Genomic DNA, 22,746 nt, shown 5'->3' on the forward strand with positions numbered 1-22,746 from the left:
AACCAATCGTGACAAATTCACCAAAAGTTTACTATTATGATTTCCAAGGAGAACCGCGTGGAGATCAACCTGACATGGTATATAGCCAGCAATGGGGTCAGCAGTCCTCATTACTAACAATCCCCTTTCACTCAATAAAGCTACGTTATTAGTGAACATGGGCTGGCTTATTTTTAAACAAATTTGGTCCCTACATAAAATGCATCCTTGCGCAATCGGAGTAAGACGCTAGTACAATATTCCACAGTTCCACATACCTTAATTCTGAGTCTGCTGTCCACGCATTCCTTGAGTGTGGCCAGAGGTCCGTCCATTGATTCTATACGGGTCAGGACATTGTGGCTAATCTTTTCTCTACGTACGGGGGCTGTGACTGAAACAAACGAATAGTCTGTTAATGTTCAAAGTTCAAAAAATATTTCGAGCACATTGGGAATTGGTTTTCGCCATATGCCGTGGAGATGTAGGGTCCATGGAGCCCGGAAGGCAAATTATTTATGACATATATTTCAGCGCGGCACATCGAGGTTACTTGTGACCTAAGAGCTGGTAGCTATTTTGCCCAAAGGCTAAGTATGGCCATTCAAAGAGGCAACGCTGCCAGTATCTTGGGCACGCTGTCTCGATGTGTTGTGTTGGATTACGATGATTGTTTTTTGTGATTGTATGTATTAATGTATAATGTGTAAAAAGCACCAATTAAACATATATGCATTGCGAATAGTAATTAATTACTTTTTAAACCCATTCTGTATATACGGTATTTAGATCCAAAAGTTAATTCTTCTTTTTGTTGATCTCTGAAACGGTTGGACCGATTTTGACGGGACTTACAGTCGCAGATAGTTAATGTTATGAGGATTAATTTAAAAACAGACATACAAAAATATCTACTTTTTACTGTTTCAAATAAAAAAAATATAAATGTCTAAAACTCAATTTCATGAATCAGACAGAATTCATACGTTCGGAGAAAATGGGTGTATTTCTGAGTTTCACACGAATATAACAGTCACAGAAAATGCAAAATACATTTGCGTATATAACACAGTAATAGAAATAATGCAAGTACGCAATTTATATGAAAACTGAACGAATCAACATAATAATAATAATCCTGGACAATACACACTGTGCCATCTAATCCCAAGTTAAGCAGAACTTGTGTGTGGTGCTAGATAACTGATATAGATACTTAAGTTACATTTTTTTGTAAATACATACATGATATACGTAGTAAACACCTAGACAAACAATCATACTCGTGAATACAAATGTTTGTACAATGCGAGCAATCGAACCCGAAACCTTCGGAGTGCTAAACCGCTAGACCACCGAAGCCGTGGTCATCCATTGCATTCTATGTTACAGTAGGAATCGAACCCGCGACCATCGGAAATTGCGGTGTGCGGCAATCAGCGCCATCAATATACTTTACTACATAGAAAAGGAAACTCAACATATTGGAATAGAAATAGAAATAGAAATTCCAAATGAAACCGAGAGCCGGTCAAAATTAATTAAACAACAGACTCCAGAGTACAGATGTACAGATAAAGATCGCGAATGCAAATTGTTTCAATTTTATTACTACATTCTTGCTGTTAGAGAGGGATAGACAATTTTGCTACGTTTTCTCCGACTTATTGCAAGTCTGTGGTTGAGCCAAATGAATGTCTTAGAATATGTAATAGAGAACAGGCTTGTCTATGGTTTTTAAATTTTTATATAAGTAGAATTATGTTATTACTGTTTGAGATTTTATTTTGGTTCTTTTTTGTTATTAATGATATATTTTTTACATATAAGATATCTATACGCGAAGCAAAAACTTTGTACTTCTTTTAACGAAAATTACGCGGATGGAGGTCTATGAAATTTCGCACTTATAGTTTATATAGAGGAGTGCAAAATGCAAAAAAAAATTCTTAAATTTATCCATAAAAAAATATTACAGACATATTTATTTGACACGCATATATACTTTTTTTGCTTATAAAGTCTGTGGTCAAATTGAGAATAGATTAATATTGTTTGTCTTTAAATTACTTAGTCTTACTGAAGAATAAAATAATAGTAGTAGTGGTATATTTTATCCACAAGTGGATAGGCAAAGGTACGAGACCATACAGCCTAATCTTCAGTAGTATTTCCATGAAATTCAAAAATTCTTCAAGGCGATATCGCCAAATCTTTTCATTAATTATAAGTTTGTGTTAAGTCCTTGTATGTGTCCATAATTGAAATGTTTATAATTCTCCGATAGTTGCTATGATGAAGTCGTAAATTGGTTTAAAAGTTGCAGTGCATTTGAATAGTTCTTGAAGCGATGGCGGAATAATCTTATATAGTTCTTGAAGCTTGGCAATGAGCAAAATTCTGTTTAAATTGAAGGCCGGGCAATAAAAAAATATATGTTCTAATGTTTGATTTTCGTAGAATAAAATAATTATGGTCGAATTTCGACCACTGGGTGCCCAGCAGTAATAATTATTCCAATGTTATAATGAATTACATTATGGTCGGCCTGTTGTGTCTATGTTGCACGTTAGTCACTAGATTGTTTAAAAATAACATCGTAAACGATAAATCTATGCAGCTCTCGAGCCGAGGTACCAGGGAGGCATGGCTCGCATGCGGTCGCCGATCGCGAATTACTTTCACTCGACTATCCCCGGGCGCTGACCGCGCGGCGGGGTCGTCGCCCTAAGCCGAGCGCGGGAAACGCCACCCGCCATCTTGCCATTCAGAAAAGCGCGCCATGTTTACACAGATGCGCGCCGAAACGCGTTGCATCACTTCCGTTTGCGTTCCGTTCCGTGATTCTTACGCACGTGCCGATTTGATTTTCTGCATTGCATTATTTGTTCTCACACATTTTGTGCGCGAAACCGGGAACCTATAAATAGAACGCAAACTCGACCTATCTAACACTATATTTAGATATGCTGTACGGGAGTCTACAACTGCTGATAGGTTATCATTATCTCATATAGGTACTAAACGTGGAATTTTTTAATAAACATAAACGTATCCATTTTGTTTATCGTCTAACATATGATTATGATATACCAATTACTATGTCATCGTACACTTTTAAGGAACAATAAGTTTTAAATTATGCACAGTCCCAAGGTTTTGTATATATAAAAAAATATCGTTTGCATTATGTTAATAATAATGTATACATAGAGTCCGGTAAATAATAAATATACACAGATAATAGAAGATTTAGTGACGCTAAAATTTACGTCAATATCGACGCGTGCGTATACAATGCAGACGGCATAGCGTGATAACAGTTATCGCCTCTTAACTCAGTTATAAACACAGTTATTTCCCCTTTGAAATAGTTGAAATTCTTATACATACAATAAATTGCAACTCAACAAAATAATCGCAGACTATTTAATTCAAAAATCGAATTTAAAAAAGTTACATGTAAAGACTTGGTTTCCTTTGCTCTTTTAAAAAAGCTGACCCAAAATGCCTTCGAGACAACGATCCCTGGCGAATCTGGACGAGGCGTCAACGACCGATGCAACGATGCGCCGGCGCCGCGTGCAACAGAGACAACATGCATCCCACTCATGTGGAAAGCGGTTACGCAACAATTGTGTAGCGCGAAAGTCGTCTAGCGAATCGCGTCGTAACTCTGCTTCTCTAGATAACAAGATAATGCCAACTCCGCATATCTCAAGTGGGATAATTTTAAACCATCTTCTAGACTACTCCGAGTCTGGAGAACCACTTTATGTTAATTAATAACCGATTATTAGGCAGTTATTTACGTATCAATTACAAATTAAGTATCAGAAAAGAATTTTAACTATGAACGTTTTTATTAAGTCACAGATCTATTTTTGGTTTCTGATAAGGTGTTTAGACGTATCTATATGCCTTGCCACATTATGTCATAGACCAACAAGATAAACCTCCGCTTGATGAAGAATAAAAATCTATGCCCTCTAAATGACAATATCAGACATAATTTTGTTACAAATATTACGAACTGTTAACTTAAAATGTCAAACCTAGAGTTTATAATGTTATGACTCCTGGGCCTTAGATAGTATTTCCAATATTAATCTACGGATAGATACTTTCCTTTCGAAAAATCAAATCCTATTATCGTAAATCAAATTGTTGTTTATTCTACAAGAAAATCAGGAAGAAACCTGTTAAAGAAAGTTGTTTATTCACGATAATTTCTTTTAATGTTAGACACATCTATGTCTAAATGCCAAGAAACTAAACTGATTTAGTTGGATACCTAAATCAGTTCAGTTCAATTGAATCTGTGGACTGAACCATACGGTCGAGAAAAAACTATTACAAAAGAACTTGACTTGTATGACAGACTAAAATGTCCTACATCAATTTTTCGCACTTAGGTGCACACACTCTGAAACTGCCAGACAATCGAGAGCCAGTTGACGTAACTGGCCAACCAAATGAGGTTCACTTCAAAACATCTACGATACAATACGAAGAGAAAAAACCAGGCGGTTTATGTAATACAACAAGGCCGGGCCAACGGGTCACGGGCGCCATGCAAATGAGCTGATGCCATCGCTGATAGCGTCATTGAATAAACGGGCCTGGACCGCTCCATTCATCTAGAGGAGACCACGACTACTTTAATCCATAGAACGAATTCCCGTAATTCGAGGTGCTTTAAGAGCTACTTCATCTACGGTAATATGTTATTTGGTATTCATATTGCTTGACATACTACAACAATCCTAATAGATCTGTTGATTTGAATTGCAGAATACTAATTAAAAAAGTAGTTTCCAGAATACGGCCCAATTTTCTAAAGAGAGATCAAATCAGAATCTGTACCTCGCATACTTTCTGCCAATAATCTTTTGCAATCGACAATGTTTATTCCCAATAATACTTTGCTAAATTTAAAATAATAGAATTCAATCTAAACGAAAAGCAAAGATAAAACGCAACACCCACGAACAAAAACACAGTTAAATTAAGAGCATCCTCAATTTAGCATTTTCGAAATATCTCCCTTCCTTTTTTAGATACTATAAACAGTAATTCTATAATATATTTTATAAATCTCGTTCAAGAAGTTTTGACTGAATTATCTGAAACAACATTATATTTTTGACGGCCGCTGAAAGGGTAGCGCTTCGCGTAAAGTGCTGATTCCTCTTCTCAATTTGGCTATTAGAAAATAGTTTGGGCGACAATCCGTCAAGTGTACTATCAGCTTGTGTGCCACTCTAGTCACCAAAATACTCTTACTAGCCTCGACGATTTTGACTTCCAAATTCTCGCCTTTCGAGCCGAAACACAGCTCTAATATAAAAAGGTTAGGAACCGAAATAATGACTATGTATATTAAGTCCCAAATAGTAATAAGACTAAATGAAAATCTACCGGAATACAGCTGTGATCTTAAAAGGTTAGGAACCGAAATCACGACTATGTACAAAAGTCCCGAATAATAACAGGACTAAATGTAAATCTACCAAAATCTACGCTATAGTAGCAGGACTAAATAAGAGTCTACCAAAAACTACGCGACGTGCATGTAGGCATGTAGTTGAGCAACCCAATTCAATAACATCGGACCATTTATTATCCCTGAATTTGCGGATCCTTCGCAGTCTGGGTGGCCGGAGATTATCCCGAGTGCGGTAGTGGGAGTGGTGACACGAGTGTGGGGAGGGGAGGCAGGGTCGTCGCCCGCCGCTGACACAGAATGGCTTGCGTTGAACGCACTGCCTAGACTGACCTCGCGCGTGACCTAAAGTTACGCAGGGGTGTAGGATATGAACGCTACAGATTATCAATAAAGGGCTAATTACTATATCACTGTATACAATTATCTGGAGTACACTAAAAGTAATAGTTACACTTATTAGGTAAGGTTTAAAAATTCTTAGTACATGTCTAGGTCTAGCGGTTTATTTCCGATGGTGCGGATTCGATTTCTCTCACGGTACCGATATTTGTATTCTTGAGTATGATTGTTTTTGTCGGTCTGGGTGTTGTCTATATATAATGTGTATATATTTACGAAAAAATGTATATCTATCTATGTATTTATCAGTAATTATGGGTACTAGCCAATTACACAAACTGTAGATAGCTTAACTTGGGACTAGATGGCGCTGTGTGAATTGTCCTGAAATTATTATTATTATTATATAAAGATCTGTGTGGATGTTCTCTATGTATATTATGTATAATACATATATAGACGACCTCGGTGGTCTAGTGGTTTAGCACACCGCTTTACGTCTGATGGTCGCGGGTTCGATTCCTCGCACGGCACAAACATTTGTATTCATGAGTATGATTGTTTGTATTGGTCTGGGTGTTTTCTATGTATAATATGTATATTTACGAAAAAAAATATCTATGTATTTGTATCAGTTACCTAGTAACAAAAGCTCTGCTTAGCTTGTGGCTACATGGCATGTGAACTTTCCAGAGATATTATATTATGTATGTATGAAGTTTATATTAAGTTTTTTATACATACATATATGGAATCATTTCAAAATAAATATATGGGTATATTTTATTTATTTATTTACTCTTTATTGCACCAGAAGTATATATTTTTTTTTGTGGATGATAATGGAATGGTGCACCCGCCTGCACTAACGGTTTACGCTGGCGGGGCATCAGTGGAGGATGATAAGATGAGCATGCGGTCAGGTCAGTACCAGAAGTATATTACAAAGTACATAATAAGTAATAAGGCACAAAAGGTGGTCTCATCGCGTAAGCAATCTCTTCCAGACAACCTTTGGGTAGAGAAGAGAAAATAGAAAGTGGTAGATGGCGCAGGAATCGTCTAGAGAAATAAAAAAGGCATAGCAACACTAGAAACTAAATAATAATAATTTACATATACCACTTACATATATATACAATACTAGTATTATACATACATATTATATACTAGCTGTTCCCGCGACTTCGTCCGCATGGAAATTTTACTTAATTTTTCTAAAATAAAATTAGCCTAAGTTACTCCTTATTACATCAGCTACCTGCCAAAAAAAGTCCCGTCAAAATATATATACAGAGAGATAGACAAAAATTGTAAAAAATCTTATTTTGGTGTATTTATATGCTTGTAGTAAAAACGGTTATTTCAATATTACAAACAGATGCTCCAATTTTATATTATATATATGTATAGATAAATATCTACATTACCTTATCTCATTCCTGAGCATGAGTATCCTGTTATAATAAGTTTAATCATCTTGTTTTCATTATTACTATTACCATTCCATTGACTATTAAATTCAGAACCAAGAATAACAGGATATTTAATTTTTTTATTCAAATAATATAGTCATTTCTGTATCCTTATATGAATTTAAATGTGGACAGTTGAATTGATTACTAGCAATGTACCATGTCAGGTTGACTTCCATGCTGTCGCTAGAAATAATTGTGATAAATTCCTGGTGAATTTGTTACGATGGGCTAACTGACCTGATCTCATGTTCATGTAATCATCCTCCACTGGTGCCCTGCCAGTGTAAACCGTTAACTTTTCTTTATCATCCAATAAAAATTATTCATTTAAATATTAACAATTAAAAAAAGTATGCATTAAACATATTACGTCTTTCTCAGTGTCATACTTTCATAAGATATCGCTTAAACAGAAATACAAAATTTGTATTCATGAGTATTATTGTTTGTATTAGTCTATGTGTTTTCTATATATACAATATATTTAGAAAAAAATGTATTTTTTATATTTATGAGTTGTTTATGTGTTCTCTATACATACAATATATTTAGAAAAAAAATGTATTTTTTATATTTATGAGTTGTTTAGTATCTGTAACACAAGCTCTGTTTAGCTTAGGACTGGATTTTTAGGTTTGTTATTAATATTATTAAAAATAACAGTTTTACTAACATATAGCTACACTTTGCGTAGCTAATAAATTGTGATAAGAAACATTAGCAAATTCAAAAGCATTTATTTATACAAAAAAATTTCTACCACTTCACACATAATTTCTTTTACTACTTTTATATATACACAGTGGTATAGCAATAAGGTTACAAAGAAGGCAAAATACCCCTAATTACACCTGCATTAGGGGTACTAATGCTTTCAAGCGAAAAAACCTATAATTTTCACATTTAAATCACACTGGCCAGAAAGACTAGTGTGTTCTAAATTAGCCACTTTTATACAGAATTTTTAAGGAATTAAAATAATTAAACTCCTTTACATAAAGGGAGGTTCCATCCTATGGAATTTGACATACACCGCAAAACATATAGTTCATTGTTTATTCACATGTAAATAATTATTTTCACTATTTTGAATTTTATCAGACATCTAAAGAACACTAGTACAACAAAAATAATAACATTATAAATAATATAACAAGTTTATTTACAAAATAACATAACCTAAAATACCTTCATATTTCATGAAACGTCGCTTGTTTTTCTCCTCAAGCAACCTCTGTTCTTCTTGTTTCTTCGATTCCTTTTCTTGTTCCCTCTCTATCACCAAATGTTTTTGCCCAACAGGTATTATAGACGTTGATTCCTTCTGTGCGGACTCGAATTGGCACAAGTTCTCATACATTGGGGCATTCTCCATCGGTAATTTCACTTTCGTGGAATATAACGCCTTTAACGGATTAAAACTAGAACTACACGCACTAATATCTGATTCTGAAGTCGAAGAGTCCGAATTTGGGTCTTCAGACATTGTAAATACTTTAAAATATATTAATAAATATATTTAACATTTGAACATGAACATAACAAAACAAACACAGAACATTGCGTTTTGACACTGACATTTGATTTGACATTGACAATTAGTAACAGACAAAATATTTCCACTTGCGTTTTGTTCCGTCATCGCCGTACAGAAATGGCGACTATCATATTAAATAATACATAAACTTATAACTGAATTATTATTACTGCTACTACTTGTTTAGTTATAATTATCATAAAACTATTCATATTACGAATTTGTTGAACAATATAATGTAACTAATGTTAAATAATAGCGCCTTGGTATAAAATATTAATAAAACATAACGCAACTACACGTTTCAATTTACGCATTATAAAATTATAGACGTGATACGGAAATTAATGTTAAATTAATAATAGTATCTGTTACCTGTTAAACGAAAATACTTAAGTGATTGCAATTTTTTTTAATTGCCATTGCAATCATATCGGTATCGTGATAGAATGTTGAAGGTGCTTCCTCTACAATTAATAGGGCAATATCTGACGTCTACGCTTTATAATTAAAAAAATAGAATAAGAACCGTCTTCTTAAATAGAATATCATTCCAATTTAAACAAAGTGATTACGCGCACACGATTTGACACCCATTTTGAACGTGGGTAGTCCTTAAATTAAACCATATCTTTTCTTTTTAATGGATTTTAATGAAACGATGCACTCGCCTGCGCTAACGGTTTACGCTGGTGGGGCACCAGTGGAGGATGATAAGATGAGCATGAGGTCACGTAAGTTAGCCCATCGTGACAAATTCTCCAGCAATTTGTCATATTAGTTTCCAAGGGGAATTGCGTGGAGGTCAATCTAACCAACGGCGGATCCAGGGGGGTCATGGGGGTCATGACCCCCCCCCCCCTGAGATTATTATTATTATATATACAGTTCAACACGCATCGACAAATGTCAGTGCCTCTGACTACCCCATCTATCATTCCATAGTCGTGAATATAGATAATTTTGATTTATGTAACACGATTATAATAATTTTAAATGTATATATTAATTCAAGTGCAATACTATCTTAACAATATGATAATTGTGTAAATAAGCCATCTCGACGCTTCGCAATATTACACGGACAAGGTTCTTGTAATATGCAATAGGAAGTGCTCTCAAGGTTGGGCTTGTATCGTTGATAATAAATCTTTCATTAAGCAGTCCTAAGGAAAATTCATTTATATATACTAGAAACGGTAAACATGTAAACGTTTTAATAATCATTACATAGTATAAAACAAAGTCGCTGTCTGTTTGTCGCTATGTATGCTTAAATATTTAAAACTACGCAACGGATTTTGAAGCGATTTCTTTTAATAGTTAGAGTGATTCAAGAGGAAGGTTTGCATATATAATACATGAACACCCGTGCGAAGCCGGGGCGTGTAGATAGTATTTTAATCCATACATGTGTATATTTCGCGAAACTGTTTTAAAAGATGTTATGAATGTGAAAATAATTCTGTCTGTCTGTTGCGCTTTTCTCTGATGTCTGAGCTTCAACTATAGTTATTTTAAACTTTTTTTTTTACACATTATTTATATTGTTTAGTGACCACGGTCAGTGGTACCTGGTCGAAAGTCTAAGAGAGGTAATAGCTCTCTCGACGTTTCAACTTAGAAGGTAGTTAGAGGTAGTACCTTTATGCATACTAATATTATAAATTTTAAAATAGTTCTGTCTGTTATAATATATTTACAGTAGGTACTTATAATTCATAGAAATATTATTACTGCTGAGCAGTTTCATAGTGTTATATGCTACTATTCTACTCACCGATAGATGGCGCTTTTAAGTAACAACCTAAAATGTTTTCTTAAATCAACAAATTGGAGGCTGTAGTTAAAACATAATAATAATACTAATAATCTTTATTTGTCAAACAAAAACCAATACAATTGTCGCACATACAATAATAAAATGTAATAGTATCATTACTTTTTAATTTTATTATTGTTTGGGCAAAACAAATTGGTGACAAACTGCTTTCTGAGTTCGTGCATCGCGAATACAAACACCGCGACTCGAATATTATTCTCGACTCCTGTACTGTATTACGACTCGAATAATATTCTCGACTCCTGTACTGTATTACGACTCGAATAATATTCTCGACTCCTGTACTGTATTACGACTCGAATAATATTCTCGACTCCTGTACTGTATTACAACTCGAATATTATTCTCGACTCCTGTACTGTATTACGACTCGAATAATATTCTCGACTCCTGTACTGTATTACGACTCGAATAATATTCTCGACTCCTGTACTGTATTACGACTCGAATAATATTCTCGACTCCTGTACTGTATTACAACTCGAATATTATTCTCGACTCCTGTACTGTATTACGACTCGAATAATATTCTCGACTCCTGTACTGTATTAATTACGATTATGATTTCGCCAAATGATCTTTACGTCAACACACGCAATCTAATGAAAGTATAGGAAGTGTTTTAGAAAACAAAAGTCCTCTTTTTGCGTGGCGTACTTTATAACAATTATAGTGAAAGAGCAATGTTAGCATTGTTTCGTTTTTGCCGCGGCCGCCCGCACCTCGGCGGGCCGTATTCTCGCAATCTTCCGCGCATTGTTTTTTTTATGATTTAACAATTACCAGTATTATCATTATAAATGCAGTAATCTTTATTAAATGAACTCTTTTAAATGGACTTATTCAGAAAAAAATGTGCAAGAACGTAATCCCACAGAAAGTGTATTATTTGACGCTTTAGTATAAACTAGCGACCCAGGCTTCGCTCGAGTGTACACTCTATTTATATATCTAATACTAGCTGACTGAATCACACTTACTTGATGTTTATCATTAGATTTTGCCCAATTTATACGTAATCTTTTTAAATTACAGCCCATGTGTTATTGTTATATCTAAGCTATATTACTGTAAAGTTTCATCAAATTCCGTTTAGTCTTTTAGAACGTGTCTCAAACATCCGTACATTGAATCATACTTATAGTGTTTGTAAGAAAAAATCTCCTTCGAATCGCTTTGATCGATTTGTATGAAATTTTAAGTACATTAATACTACATAGATACATTTTTTTTGTAAATACATTATATAATGTACATAGAAAACACCCAGACCGATACAAACATACTTATGAATAAAAATGTTAGTGCCGTGCGAGAATCGAACCCGCGACCATCGGAAAAAAAGCGGTGTGGTAAACCGCTACACCACCGAGGCCGTCCAGACTTACAACACTTACATTATATACTTATGTTATTTTTATTAGTTTGTTGAAGTATGATTGTATTTGTCCATTGCAGAGTGGCAGCATCGCCGTGTGCTCAGTGGGTGTGCGTCACGCTGCATCTATGCTGTATCGACGCAGGTTCAACATACACTGGGACGTCGCCAGGTGATCGCGGCGCATAATTTCAATAATAATATATTTATTTACCACCAACGTCCAACCTAGTAAAAAATCAATCAAAAAATTAGTTAACACCAATGTAGTAAAGATTTTTCACTTTACTAACATTATTTTACAAAAAAAAGTACTAACAAACGACCCATTTATGCCAAAAAAAAACATATTTATTATTATTTTATTAATACACTCTCACTCTCAGTACACTTCACACAGCGCCATCTAGTGTCCAAGTTAAGCTAAGCTTGTGTTATAGGTACTAGATAATTTATATGAATACATAGTTTTTGTTTGAATACATACATAATATACACAGCAAACAGCCTGTGTATCATGATAACATGCTGTACATGTATGCGAAGATTACCATTTACCATCTGGTGGCAATAATGACGATGAAAAGAATACGAGCTGAGTTTCTTGTCAGTTCTTCTCATCTCGAAATCATTCCAAACTGACGATAGATTTGACATATCATAAGAGTCTGTAGTAGACCTACATGAATAAAGACATTTTGATTTTTTTTTATTTTAGGGGACGGTTAATGCTTGCCATTTAAATTATATAAAAAAATCATATGCTTAAATAGGTTCTATAGATAAATTCTTTATTTACCAATTACAGACACATAGCATAACGATGCAGAAAAAATACATGAACAAGTAAAAGCAATGGAGATGACTATGTTTAGAAGTACAAACTTTTTGAACTAGATGGCGCTGGTCGATATATTTTTATAAATTTATGAATTTTATTTGTATATAATGTAGGTAGGATTATTATATTGATTTTTAACTTATACTCTTTCATCTAATTATATAAATACTGTTCGCTACAATATTTATATTAATTTATTTGTTAATTGTAACTTTTGAAACGACTAATAAGTATGTAGTGTCAAAGAAAAATGGACCTACTGCATATGTATTTAATACTATTTATATAATATATATATATATATATATATATATATATGCATGTATAAATATTAATACCTGTTAGAGGACATCTATATTAATTATATATATATATATCTTTATCTCACTAAATTCTAACACTTCTTCCATAAACTACCACCGTAGTTAAAATATATTCCATGGCAATTAATTAATACTACGGTCCTCAGCATTAGTTCTTGAAATGCCACTAGCATGCTGTTCATGTATATAGGCGAATTTATTATGAAGTTTACTTAAATAATGATAATATTGATTACCTATTAAATTTTTTTTAGTTAAGAGAAATGTTTAAAGACGTGAAAGTCTACGCTTTTCATATTCGCAGGTTGCTGTTGAAGAGAAGCGGTCAACGAGGCGTGAGGTAACCCGGCCCAGGCGCGGAGCAAACTCAATGACCAACGCCAAACCAACCGCAATGTGTTCCGCCGCAAACGAGTACCTAAACATCGCATAAAACATACATCGAATAATGTACGATCCGTCCAAAACGCTGCCAAACATATTGTACGAATTTATTAGTGTAAAAACAGTTTTAGACTATTTATACCGTGAGTCGCGTGTGCGCGTGTGATAGCGCCATCTGGCGTGGAGTGGCGACAACGTGGCGGGGACGCACGCGCCGTCGGGTCCGGCGCTGGCGATGCCCTTTATTGAAGACGAATGGTGGTCTGCGGAGAATGAGGGCAGAATGGTCGACCTCTCCAATTGCCTTCAGGTAATTTATATTTACCGTTACAACACCTTATATCAAACAATATTCATATTGTTAACGGGAAATTAACAATAAATTAGGTCAAAAAAAAACAAAATCAGTTATGTTACTTGCCAGTTCTTCACAGTTGAATCTGTATATTGAACTGGACGGTAGGGAAAAAATATTAATAATAGTTCATAACTGGTTATAATGAATACGTGATTTTTGATTTTATTATCACGAATAATTTTATGGCAAATAAATGTATTTACCTCTCTCGTTTCGACTAGGTTGAGTTTTATAATTAATTTAAATACATTCATTTACCATAAAATTGTTCGTGTTAAGACCCGGTTAACAATTTTAATAATGTATTAAACACGAAAGTATAAAAATACCCATATTTCATAGTTGATGCTCATTATTTAGAATTAAAATCATTATTTGCAAATTAGTCAAAATGCTAGCAATAGAATATTATATTATTATTAATAATAAAACATTACGAAAGAAAGCGTGTTATGGCCAAATAAACTATTAGTTCCACTTAGATCCAAAAGTTCTAAATTCAATTCTGGTGTAACTCAAAAATGTTTCATGTAAATTTATATTTCTGACTCACTCTCCAGTAGCACACAATTAAGGAAACACCGGTAACAAACAACATTGATACGTCTCGCTCCGTCCCCTGCCACGTTGGTTTCAAATATACCTAGAGAATGTTATATTTATCACGAAGTTAATATTTTCTTTTATTTATGTATTGCGTTCTATAAATTTACAATATGCAGTTGTTAGGTTTACGTTCAGCTATTATGGGCACAGCAGAAAAGAAGAGAGGAACAGAATAGAAAATCATTTATTCAAATAAACTTAATTTAAGCACTTTTGAACAGTCATAACATTTTTTTTCATCTACCGCTCGTTCCGAAAGCTGTCTCATCACAAGAAGAACGATCAAGAAACTTGTGTGTTGCTCTTTTAAACAATCCTTGTAAGTTCACATTATACAAATCCAAACGTGTGAATACAAACTTTCAAGGGAGGACAAGTTTATTCGTTTATTTACTTTTTTATTAGTCCAGTTGAGTTTATTTGCTAATCAGAATTTTGTTTAGAGTTGAAAATAGTAATAATAATACTCGTGGAAAATTCACACAACGCCATTCAGTTCAGAGCTAAGCAGAGTTTGTGTTATGGGCACTAGACAACTGATACAAATACATAGATACATTTTTTTAAATATATCTATCTCCTAAATACATACATATTATACATAGAAAACATCCAGACTGATATAAACAATCATACTTATAAATACAAATGTTTGTACCGTGCGGGGAATTGAACCCGGTCATTTAAATTGTAAGGCGGTCTACACCGCTAGACCACCGAGACCGTCAAGTGCCTCTGATAACAGTCGTGAAGGTACGTTTTTTTTAAAGTTACAGGACGCGGTAGTGGCTGCTGGCGGACAGGCCGCCGCCCAACTGCAACAGATGGCGTCATCCCTGGGAGAACTGTCCCAGGCCGAGCTATCCAATATTGTCGGTGGACTGACCCTGGAGCCTGATGGCTCGGAAGCCGCCGACCCTGATGACATCCTCAAGCAGCTGGGGGAGACCGCTTTCGACAATTTCGATACCTTCTTCACGGATCTCACCAACGCTACAGCATCGGCAGTACCACCCATCGAAATAAAGGTAAACAAAATATAAATAAATAACCTTAGACAATTAACACAGCGCCATCTAGTCCCGCGGTAAGCAGAGCTTGTGTTATGGGTACTAGATAACTGATATAAATATTTATATACGCACATAATATATATAGAAAATACCCAGACTGTTACATATAAATGTTTGCACCATGCCAGGCATCGAACCCGAGACCATAGATAAAGCGGTAATAATTTGTAGTTATGTATATTTTAATTATTGTTGTATATATATGATATATTATAAAGTTTTGGAATATTATTTAATTTGTTAAATATTAAATGATTTTCTAAAATCAATAAAGTATTATTTGAGTTCAAGGAATCGAATAAGTCCTCTATTTAATATTATTATAGATTGACAGAATAAAAAAATATTTTATGTTGCTTTGTGTTATATTAGATGTTACTGTGTTAATTTGAGGGTATTTATATTATGTATTTATTAATAGACCTATACCTACTTAGGTATATAAACCTCTTTCTATTTGAAAATAACGAGTTTATTTAAGTTCCTTATTGTAGTAAAAATTAAGTTAACTTTGCCCATATGACATATATATTCATCTATACACATACATATTAACGACTAGCTGTTCCCGCGACTTCGTTCGTGTTGAATTTAACTTTACGTTGCTAAAATAAAAGTAGCGTAAGTTACTCCTTATTATATCAGATACCTGCCAAAAAAGTCAGCTACTTGTCAAAATCGGTCCACCCATTTCAGAGATTAGCCGGAAGACAGACAGACAAAAATTAAAAAAAAAAGTTATTTTGGTATATGTACCGTATTTATATTCAAATGCATGTAGTAAAAAACGGTTATTTCAATACTACAAACAGACACTTCAATTTTATTTATATGTATAGATGATCAATATAACATCATTTGTTTCTCTTTCATTCCAGCAAGAAGAGAACAATAACATATCATCGCCATCGTCCGCAAGTCAATTACAAGGATATTACCAGCCTTCAAGTCAGCTGTCATTACAGAATGGTGGCCAGCAGAGGCTACAGCAACTCCTCAGGTCGGGGACGAATGCAATCAGTAACGCTGTGACGAGTAATATTAACAATGGAAGATACAATATTGCCTCAGCTAATCCGCTATTGGCGGAGAAATTAGCAGCGACATCTAGCGGCATAAAGCAGGAACCAATGAGTTCGGATTACAGTGGAACGACTATGAACTATGGAAGCGCTTCGCCGATGCAACGGGTGCCGAGTGGGAAGCCGCAGGTGCATGATGCTGGTGGAGGTAAAGGTTAGTACCTAGTTTATATTTAATTTAAATTTTAAAAGGTAATTTAATGATAAGAGACATCTAGCGGTGTGTAGCGTAACTAAAACGATATAAAACGCTATGCTTTTATATCCCCGAAACATATTAGTTCGTATAGTTTTACACAGATGGCGCTATCAGTAACAAATGAATAAAAATAAACTTATCTCACCGAGATGCACCGGCATCTGTGCAGTTTTCTCCTGCAATCAAAGTGCACTTTCGATTTCCTCTCGCGGAAGTAGCAGCGATTTTCCTTTCGGGCCGCCGCTTTTACCTCCGCGCCTAGCTATGTTTTTAACGTCATAGTAACTGCTTGCGAGAAAGTTAGCACGTTGTAAAATGAACATAAATTACTGACTGTATTTTATTGGGACGTAATACACGGTATTTTATATACTTATTGCTATTTTAGAGGTCACTTAAGTGCTTTCATAAAAATATAAGTACTTAAATTACTTATAATATATTTACCACTTACCACTTATATATCTAAATACCACACTATTTAGTGAGCATTATTTACGCTAAAAATGAACTATTATCATTCTACTAAAAAAATTAACAATATAAAAAGTATCTCTGTGTGACCTATATTGTTTTACAAGCTGAATTTCAATTTGAACATGAAGATATGACAGTACGTTCACAAAGTTCAAGCGTGACACCTCAGTCCTTTCAATGGCAACTCATGACAACCATGGGTTGTTTAATATATCTTATGGGGTTCTTTCATCTATATAGGCGACGAGTGAGGCATTCAATGAGGTCGCTCGTATGTCATTGTCATTATTTATAGTGTATACAAAAATATATAATAAAATTCTTTAGAAAGATATAACATATGAACTATAAAAGTATGTGGCCAGTACGTCAGCAACATATAGTATGTTTAATTTTTAATTTAATCAACATATTCAATATTACATTACCTATTTTTTTTTATGTTTTTTTGTATGTAAATATATTTTAAAAGTTTATTAATTTAACTTAATATTATGTCTCTACATAACACTAACTAAATAGAATAAATGTTTATAGATATACATATAAATAAAAAAATATTTATATCATCATTTCATCACCGACCAGTGGCGCCACCGTGCAGCCGGAAGCGAAAGCTAGCATTACGTTTCTCAACTTTCCCTAGTACTTGTTCTGAAATAGCCTCTCATAATCTATTACTCACTAAACGATTACTTAAATGACTAAAGTTGTTCACGCACGGAATTTTCATTTAATGTTAGACATAGACACCTATATAAATATACATTGTAAATAAACTGGCTTTTAAAATAAAGAAATTCAGTTAAGTTTCTCCCCAGTTCTTCTCGATAGAATCTGTACACTGCATGTCTACGGTAGGAAAAAATGTTAATTACAAAAAACTTGACGTTCGTAAGTGGTTCAAATGTCTAACATAAATAAATAAAAGAATAAAATAATGATTTTTGAATTTGAATTTCAACATGTTTACAAAATTTTATATGAATTTCATCAAAGCCTCGTCGATTCGCAGTTTATTTTTAGTTAATTAAACAATGAAATAACATGAGACACATTTGTTTAAACAAGACGTGGAAAATTACCATCACAAGCACCTACCAATAACAATCGTTTTCTTTGCTTGTTTGTGTTCAATGTTTTACTAAACAGACAAATCGTTTATTATGGAAAATCAGAATAGTTGAAGACCAAAAATGTTCTTGTCATAGTCAAGGCACCAAAACTAAGATATCACAAAATTCTATCCCGATATGTTCGATCTGGATGAATGGCGGTCCTCCACAGTGCGGTTTTCTAGAAACTTTTTGCCACGCACACAAACACAACCACATTGTAGAATCACCTTCCAGCAATGATATTTACGAACCGATATGATATTTAAACTATTGAAAACAGTTTTTACCTTCTAAAAGGCCGGCAGTGCACTTGCAATTCCTCGTTTACCTTAGCTTACTGTTATTTGAGCTGATATAACTTTTACACTTTTAGCTATGACAAAATTAAGAAAAGAATTGGCCGGATCCGTTTAGTTATACTATACTATACAGTATAATATAATAATAATATCTCACGACAATTCACACAGCGCCATCTAGTCCCAAGCTAAGCAGAGCTTGTGTTATGGGTACTAGACAACTAATATAAATACATGGATACATTTTTTTTTCGTAAATTAATACATATTATACATAGAAAACACCCAGACCGATACAAACAATCATACTCATGAATACAAAGGTTTGTACTGTGCGAGGAATCGAACCCGCGACCATCGGATAGTAAAGCGGTGTGCTAAACCACTAGACCACCGAGGCTGTCCAATATATATACTATGTATCTATACATCTATACATATAAATCAAATTGAGGTGTCTGTTTGTAATATTGAAATAACCATTTTTTACTACATGCATATGAATATAAATACGCTACATATTATACACCAAAATAACATTTTTTACAATTTTTGTCTGTCTGTCTGTCGGTCTGTTTGTTCCGGCTAATCTCTGAAATGGCTGGACCGATATTAACGGGACTTTTTTTGACAGGTAACCGATGTAATAATGAGTAACTTAGGCTACTTATATTTTAGAATAATAAAGTTAAATTCCACGCGGACGATGTCTCGAGTACAGCTAGTACTGTATAATATAAAGTTTACTATAATATAGTTATACTATAATATAAAGTTTATATGCTACTCTACTTAACACGCAACTTATATATAATAATTATCGCTCTGTGGAACAACGCCGAAATTATAAAAAAGCGTAGGCAATTTTTTTCTAAAATACATAAAAAAAGATACGGTTTATAACTCAAGTGGTTTGCGCCGCTGGAATAGTATAGTATCCCCTAAGGAGATCACTAACTTCGTTTTTAACTAAACACTTGTTTACTGGCGGCTTCTTTTAGATTTAAAAGGAAACATCACATTAAAGAAACATTCATCAGTTGACATATTTAGTAATAGTTATTGCAAATTTCGCAGATGTCTCAATAGTATCATAAGTTCTAGTTGAATCAGTACAGGTTTTTTATAGGTAGAATTTTAAGTTGTTTTTTATGTTTTGTTAATTGTTAATTGTAAGCACAAATTTGTCACATAAATGTCGTAGTTGCCTATAATTAAGGTTGCGCTTAGTATAAATAGATTGTAATGTAATATATATAATGTAAGAGTGTTGGTGTAAATCTTGTTGGTGACCTAATAAAAAAAAAAATAAAAAAAAAAGTGTCACTCGTCGAATAATTGAGAATTTTAAGTATCCTAGCTGATGTAGTTTAATCTACATTTTTTTTCGGACTACTCTAATGCTGTTGGCCGCAGCTGGCCTTTACAGCTTCACCGGACGTTAGGGGGCGAGTGCAGATGGCACTCCAAACCAAGGAAGGACTTATGGAGCGGCTGAAGGTCAACTCCCGCCTGACGGATACGACTTTAGTCTGAGGGCACCACTAGGGGTAATCTAAATAATCTTTAGTTTTCCTCTATTATTTAGTCTTCTTCTTTCTGGACATTCGTAATCTAAATTAAAGAAGAAAGTTAAACTCTTAAAAAAACCATTGTTAAACTGTGTATGATCATATAACAAAATTATGTGTATAAGGCAATACTTATTCAATATTGTATGACCTCATTGTGCGATCGGGAATAGGTATATGTGATAATGTATGACCCATATAATGTGATAACGTGATGACAGGCTTGCAGGCAGTCTGCAGAATGTTTTTACAATGATTTATCCGTAACGCTCGGTGGTTTAGCGGTAGAACATACTGTCTTCCGAAGGTCGCGGGCTCGAGTTCAAGTAGTCAAATTGTGTGTGACACTCTGGGTGTTTGCTATGTATAATATGTAATTAATAAAATATATAATATGATGACTAAAATATATTATTAAAAGGGGTCCCTTTAGGCAACGTTCCGAAGATACTGGCAGCGTTCCCTCTTTGAATAGCTAGACTAATTCTTTGTCCAAGGTAGCTGCCAGCTCTTCGGTTTTCTGTAATTAATTATATTATTTACCTAGTACCCATAACATAAACTCTGCTTACCTTAGGACTTTGTATAAATTGTCCAGGGTTATTATTATTGTTTTTTTATATATATATATATATATATATATTATACATCAGCTTTTGATGGGGTGTTAAACTTGTCATTGCGGGTGAATATCACCAAACAATGACAATTATAAAAGAAATGATTATGATGACAAAAATTTGCGGACTATTCTACAGGTGTTTAGAATTACAGCTTTTTGGAGAAGTATGAAAGTAAGTGGGTGAAGCTGTAATATTTTGAGTAATTTTGTAATTTTATTATTATTATTATTATTATTTTAACTGGCACCTTAATAATATATATATAGGTATATCTATTTTCTTATATATTATACTTTATTGTAACTGAAAAAATATAACAATTGTAATTTATTTGTAGAGAAAGTACAAAAGTCGGTCTTATCGATTTAGCAATAATTTGTATATATTTTTTAATATATATGTATGTATATTAAAAAAATATTTATTTCAATATTTCTGTCCGTTAACTAGTATTTATTGGTCCACTATAATGTATGTACACGCTGTGTTTTTTTTTTATGACTAGATGCCGCTGTGCATAATGTTGTATATTAATACTAGCTACTCACCCCGGATTCGCACGGGTGTACACGAATATATATATATAAACCTTCCTCTAGACTCACTCTATCTATTAAAAAAAACCCGCTTCAAAATCCGTTGCGTAGTTTTAAAGATTTAAGCATACATAGGGACGGACAGACAGCGACAGCGACTTTATTTTATACTATGTAATGATAGTGCAATATAGAATAAATAATCTTATCTTATCAATATTTGAAACGCGAAAGTTTATGAGTATGTATAGATGTTTGTTACCCTTTCACGCAAAAACTACTAAACGGATTTTGATGAAACTTTACAGTAATATAGATTACACATCAGAATAACATATAGGCTGTAAATTTCACGCGTGAAACCGCGGACATAGCTAGTATTCTATATATTATTACTACAATAATATTATAAACAAAGTACATTCTATATATCTATAAATATTTATAGGCCTCCTATATCATATAAGGTTTTTTTCGTGTTTTCCTTATCTGTATGTATTTGTGTTTTGTTTCCTTAGTGACTAAGGTAATTTTTTATTCTCTTTATTTATTTAGGAGCTTAGCACAATAGTGAGCATATTAGCTCCGTGTTGACTTCTTAATCAATTACATTACATCTAAACTTTAAATTTCTATAAAGACATCTTACCTACTTTTATCTACAAATTTATAAATTAGTACCGATTGTTTTGATACTGTTTTCTACGAGATCCCCGGTATGAAGAGGTATGATTATGATGATGGGGATAAATAGTATTCTTCCATCGTCACCACAAGGAGAAAACATAGTAAATGATCAAGTTATTTCCCATAAACGTATTTCCATGTAAATCTATATGGGGCAATGTCACTGACGGCGCATATTACACTGAGTTATGCGATGATATCATCAAAATATAAATGCTGTTTTCGTTGAAAAATCACCTGTTTCTTCAAATTCTATAATTAGTGAATTCTAGAATGCAAAAATCTGCATTCGTCTCTATCGGTCGCTAAAGTTTTAAAGGCTAGCAGCGGCCAACAGCATTAGAATTGATTGTAAAAATATCTAACTCATGTCTTCGAATCCTATAGGTTACTTTAATTTGAAAAATTACCTGTTTCTTGCAATTCTATAATCAGTGAATTCTATAATGCTAAGACCTGCACTCGTCCCCTATCGTTCAGTCAAGCTGTAAAGGCTAGCAGCGAGCAACAGCATTAGAATACATTTGAAAAAAAAATATATAATAATAATAATAATAATAATAATC

General features: G+C 33.7%; 2 protein-coding genes across 3 annotated transcripts in view; one reads left to right on the top strand and one right to left on the bottom strand.

The window, feature by feature from the left end:
- Positions 1-8,796, bottom strand: part of LOC131846179 (U7 snRNA-associated Sm-like protein LSm11) — a 39,820-nt gene extending 31,024 nt beyond the window's left edge. Inside the window, exons 1-2 of the mRNA XM_059195422.1 lie at positions 8,434-8,796; positions 258-373 (exon numbers count right to left, since the gene is read on the bottom strand). Of these exons, the coding sequence (XP_059051405.1) occupies positions 258-373; positions 8,434-8,731 (414 nt within the window). The 5' untranslated portion in view covers positions 8,732-8,796. The remainder of the gene's footprint in view (positions 1-257; positions 374-8,433) is intronic.
- LOC131846178 (ecdysone-induced protein 74EF) overlaps positions 1-22,746 on the top strand; it is a 276,899-nt gene that overhangs the window by 86,627 nt on the left and 167,526 nt on the right. Inside the window, exons 4-7 of one of the 2 annotated variants that reach the window (XM_059195419.1) lie at positions 12,084-12,175; positions 13,472-13,861; positions 15,286-15,543; positions 16,467-16,824. In XM_059195419.1, the coding sequence (XP_059051402.1) occupies positions 13,787-13,861; positions 15,286-15,543; positions 16,467-16,824 (691 nt within the window). In that variant the 5' untranslated portion in view covers positions 12,084-12,175; positions 13,472-13,786. The remainder of the gene's footprint in view (positions 1-12,083; positions 12,176-13,471; positions 13,862-15,285; positions 15,544-16,466; positions 16,825-22,746) is intronic. The other variant, XM_059195420.1, reaches the window with a different exon arrangement.

The sequence above is a fragment of the Achroia grisella genome, unplaced genomic scaffold, assembly GCF_030625045.1.
Source record: "Achroia grisella isolate CSIRO2021 unplaced genomic scaffold, CSIRO_AGI_Agris_v1 utg503, whole genome shotgun sequence".
NCBI classification, from domain to species: domain Eukaryota; kingdom Metazoa; phylum Arthropoda; class Insecta; order Lepidoptera; family Pyralidae; genus Achroia; species Achroia grisella.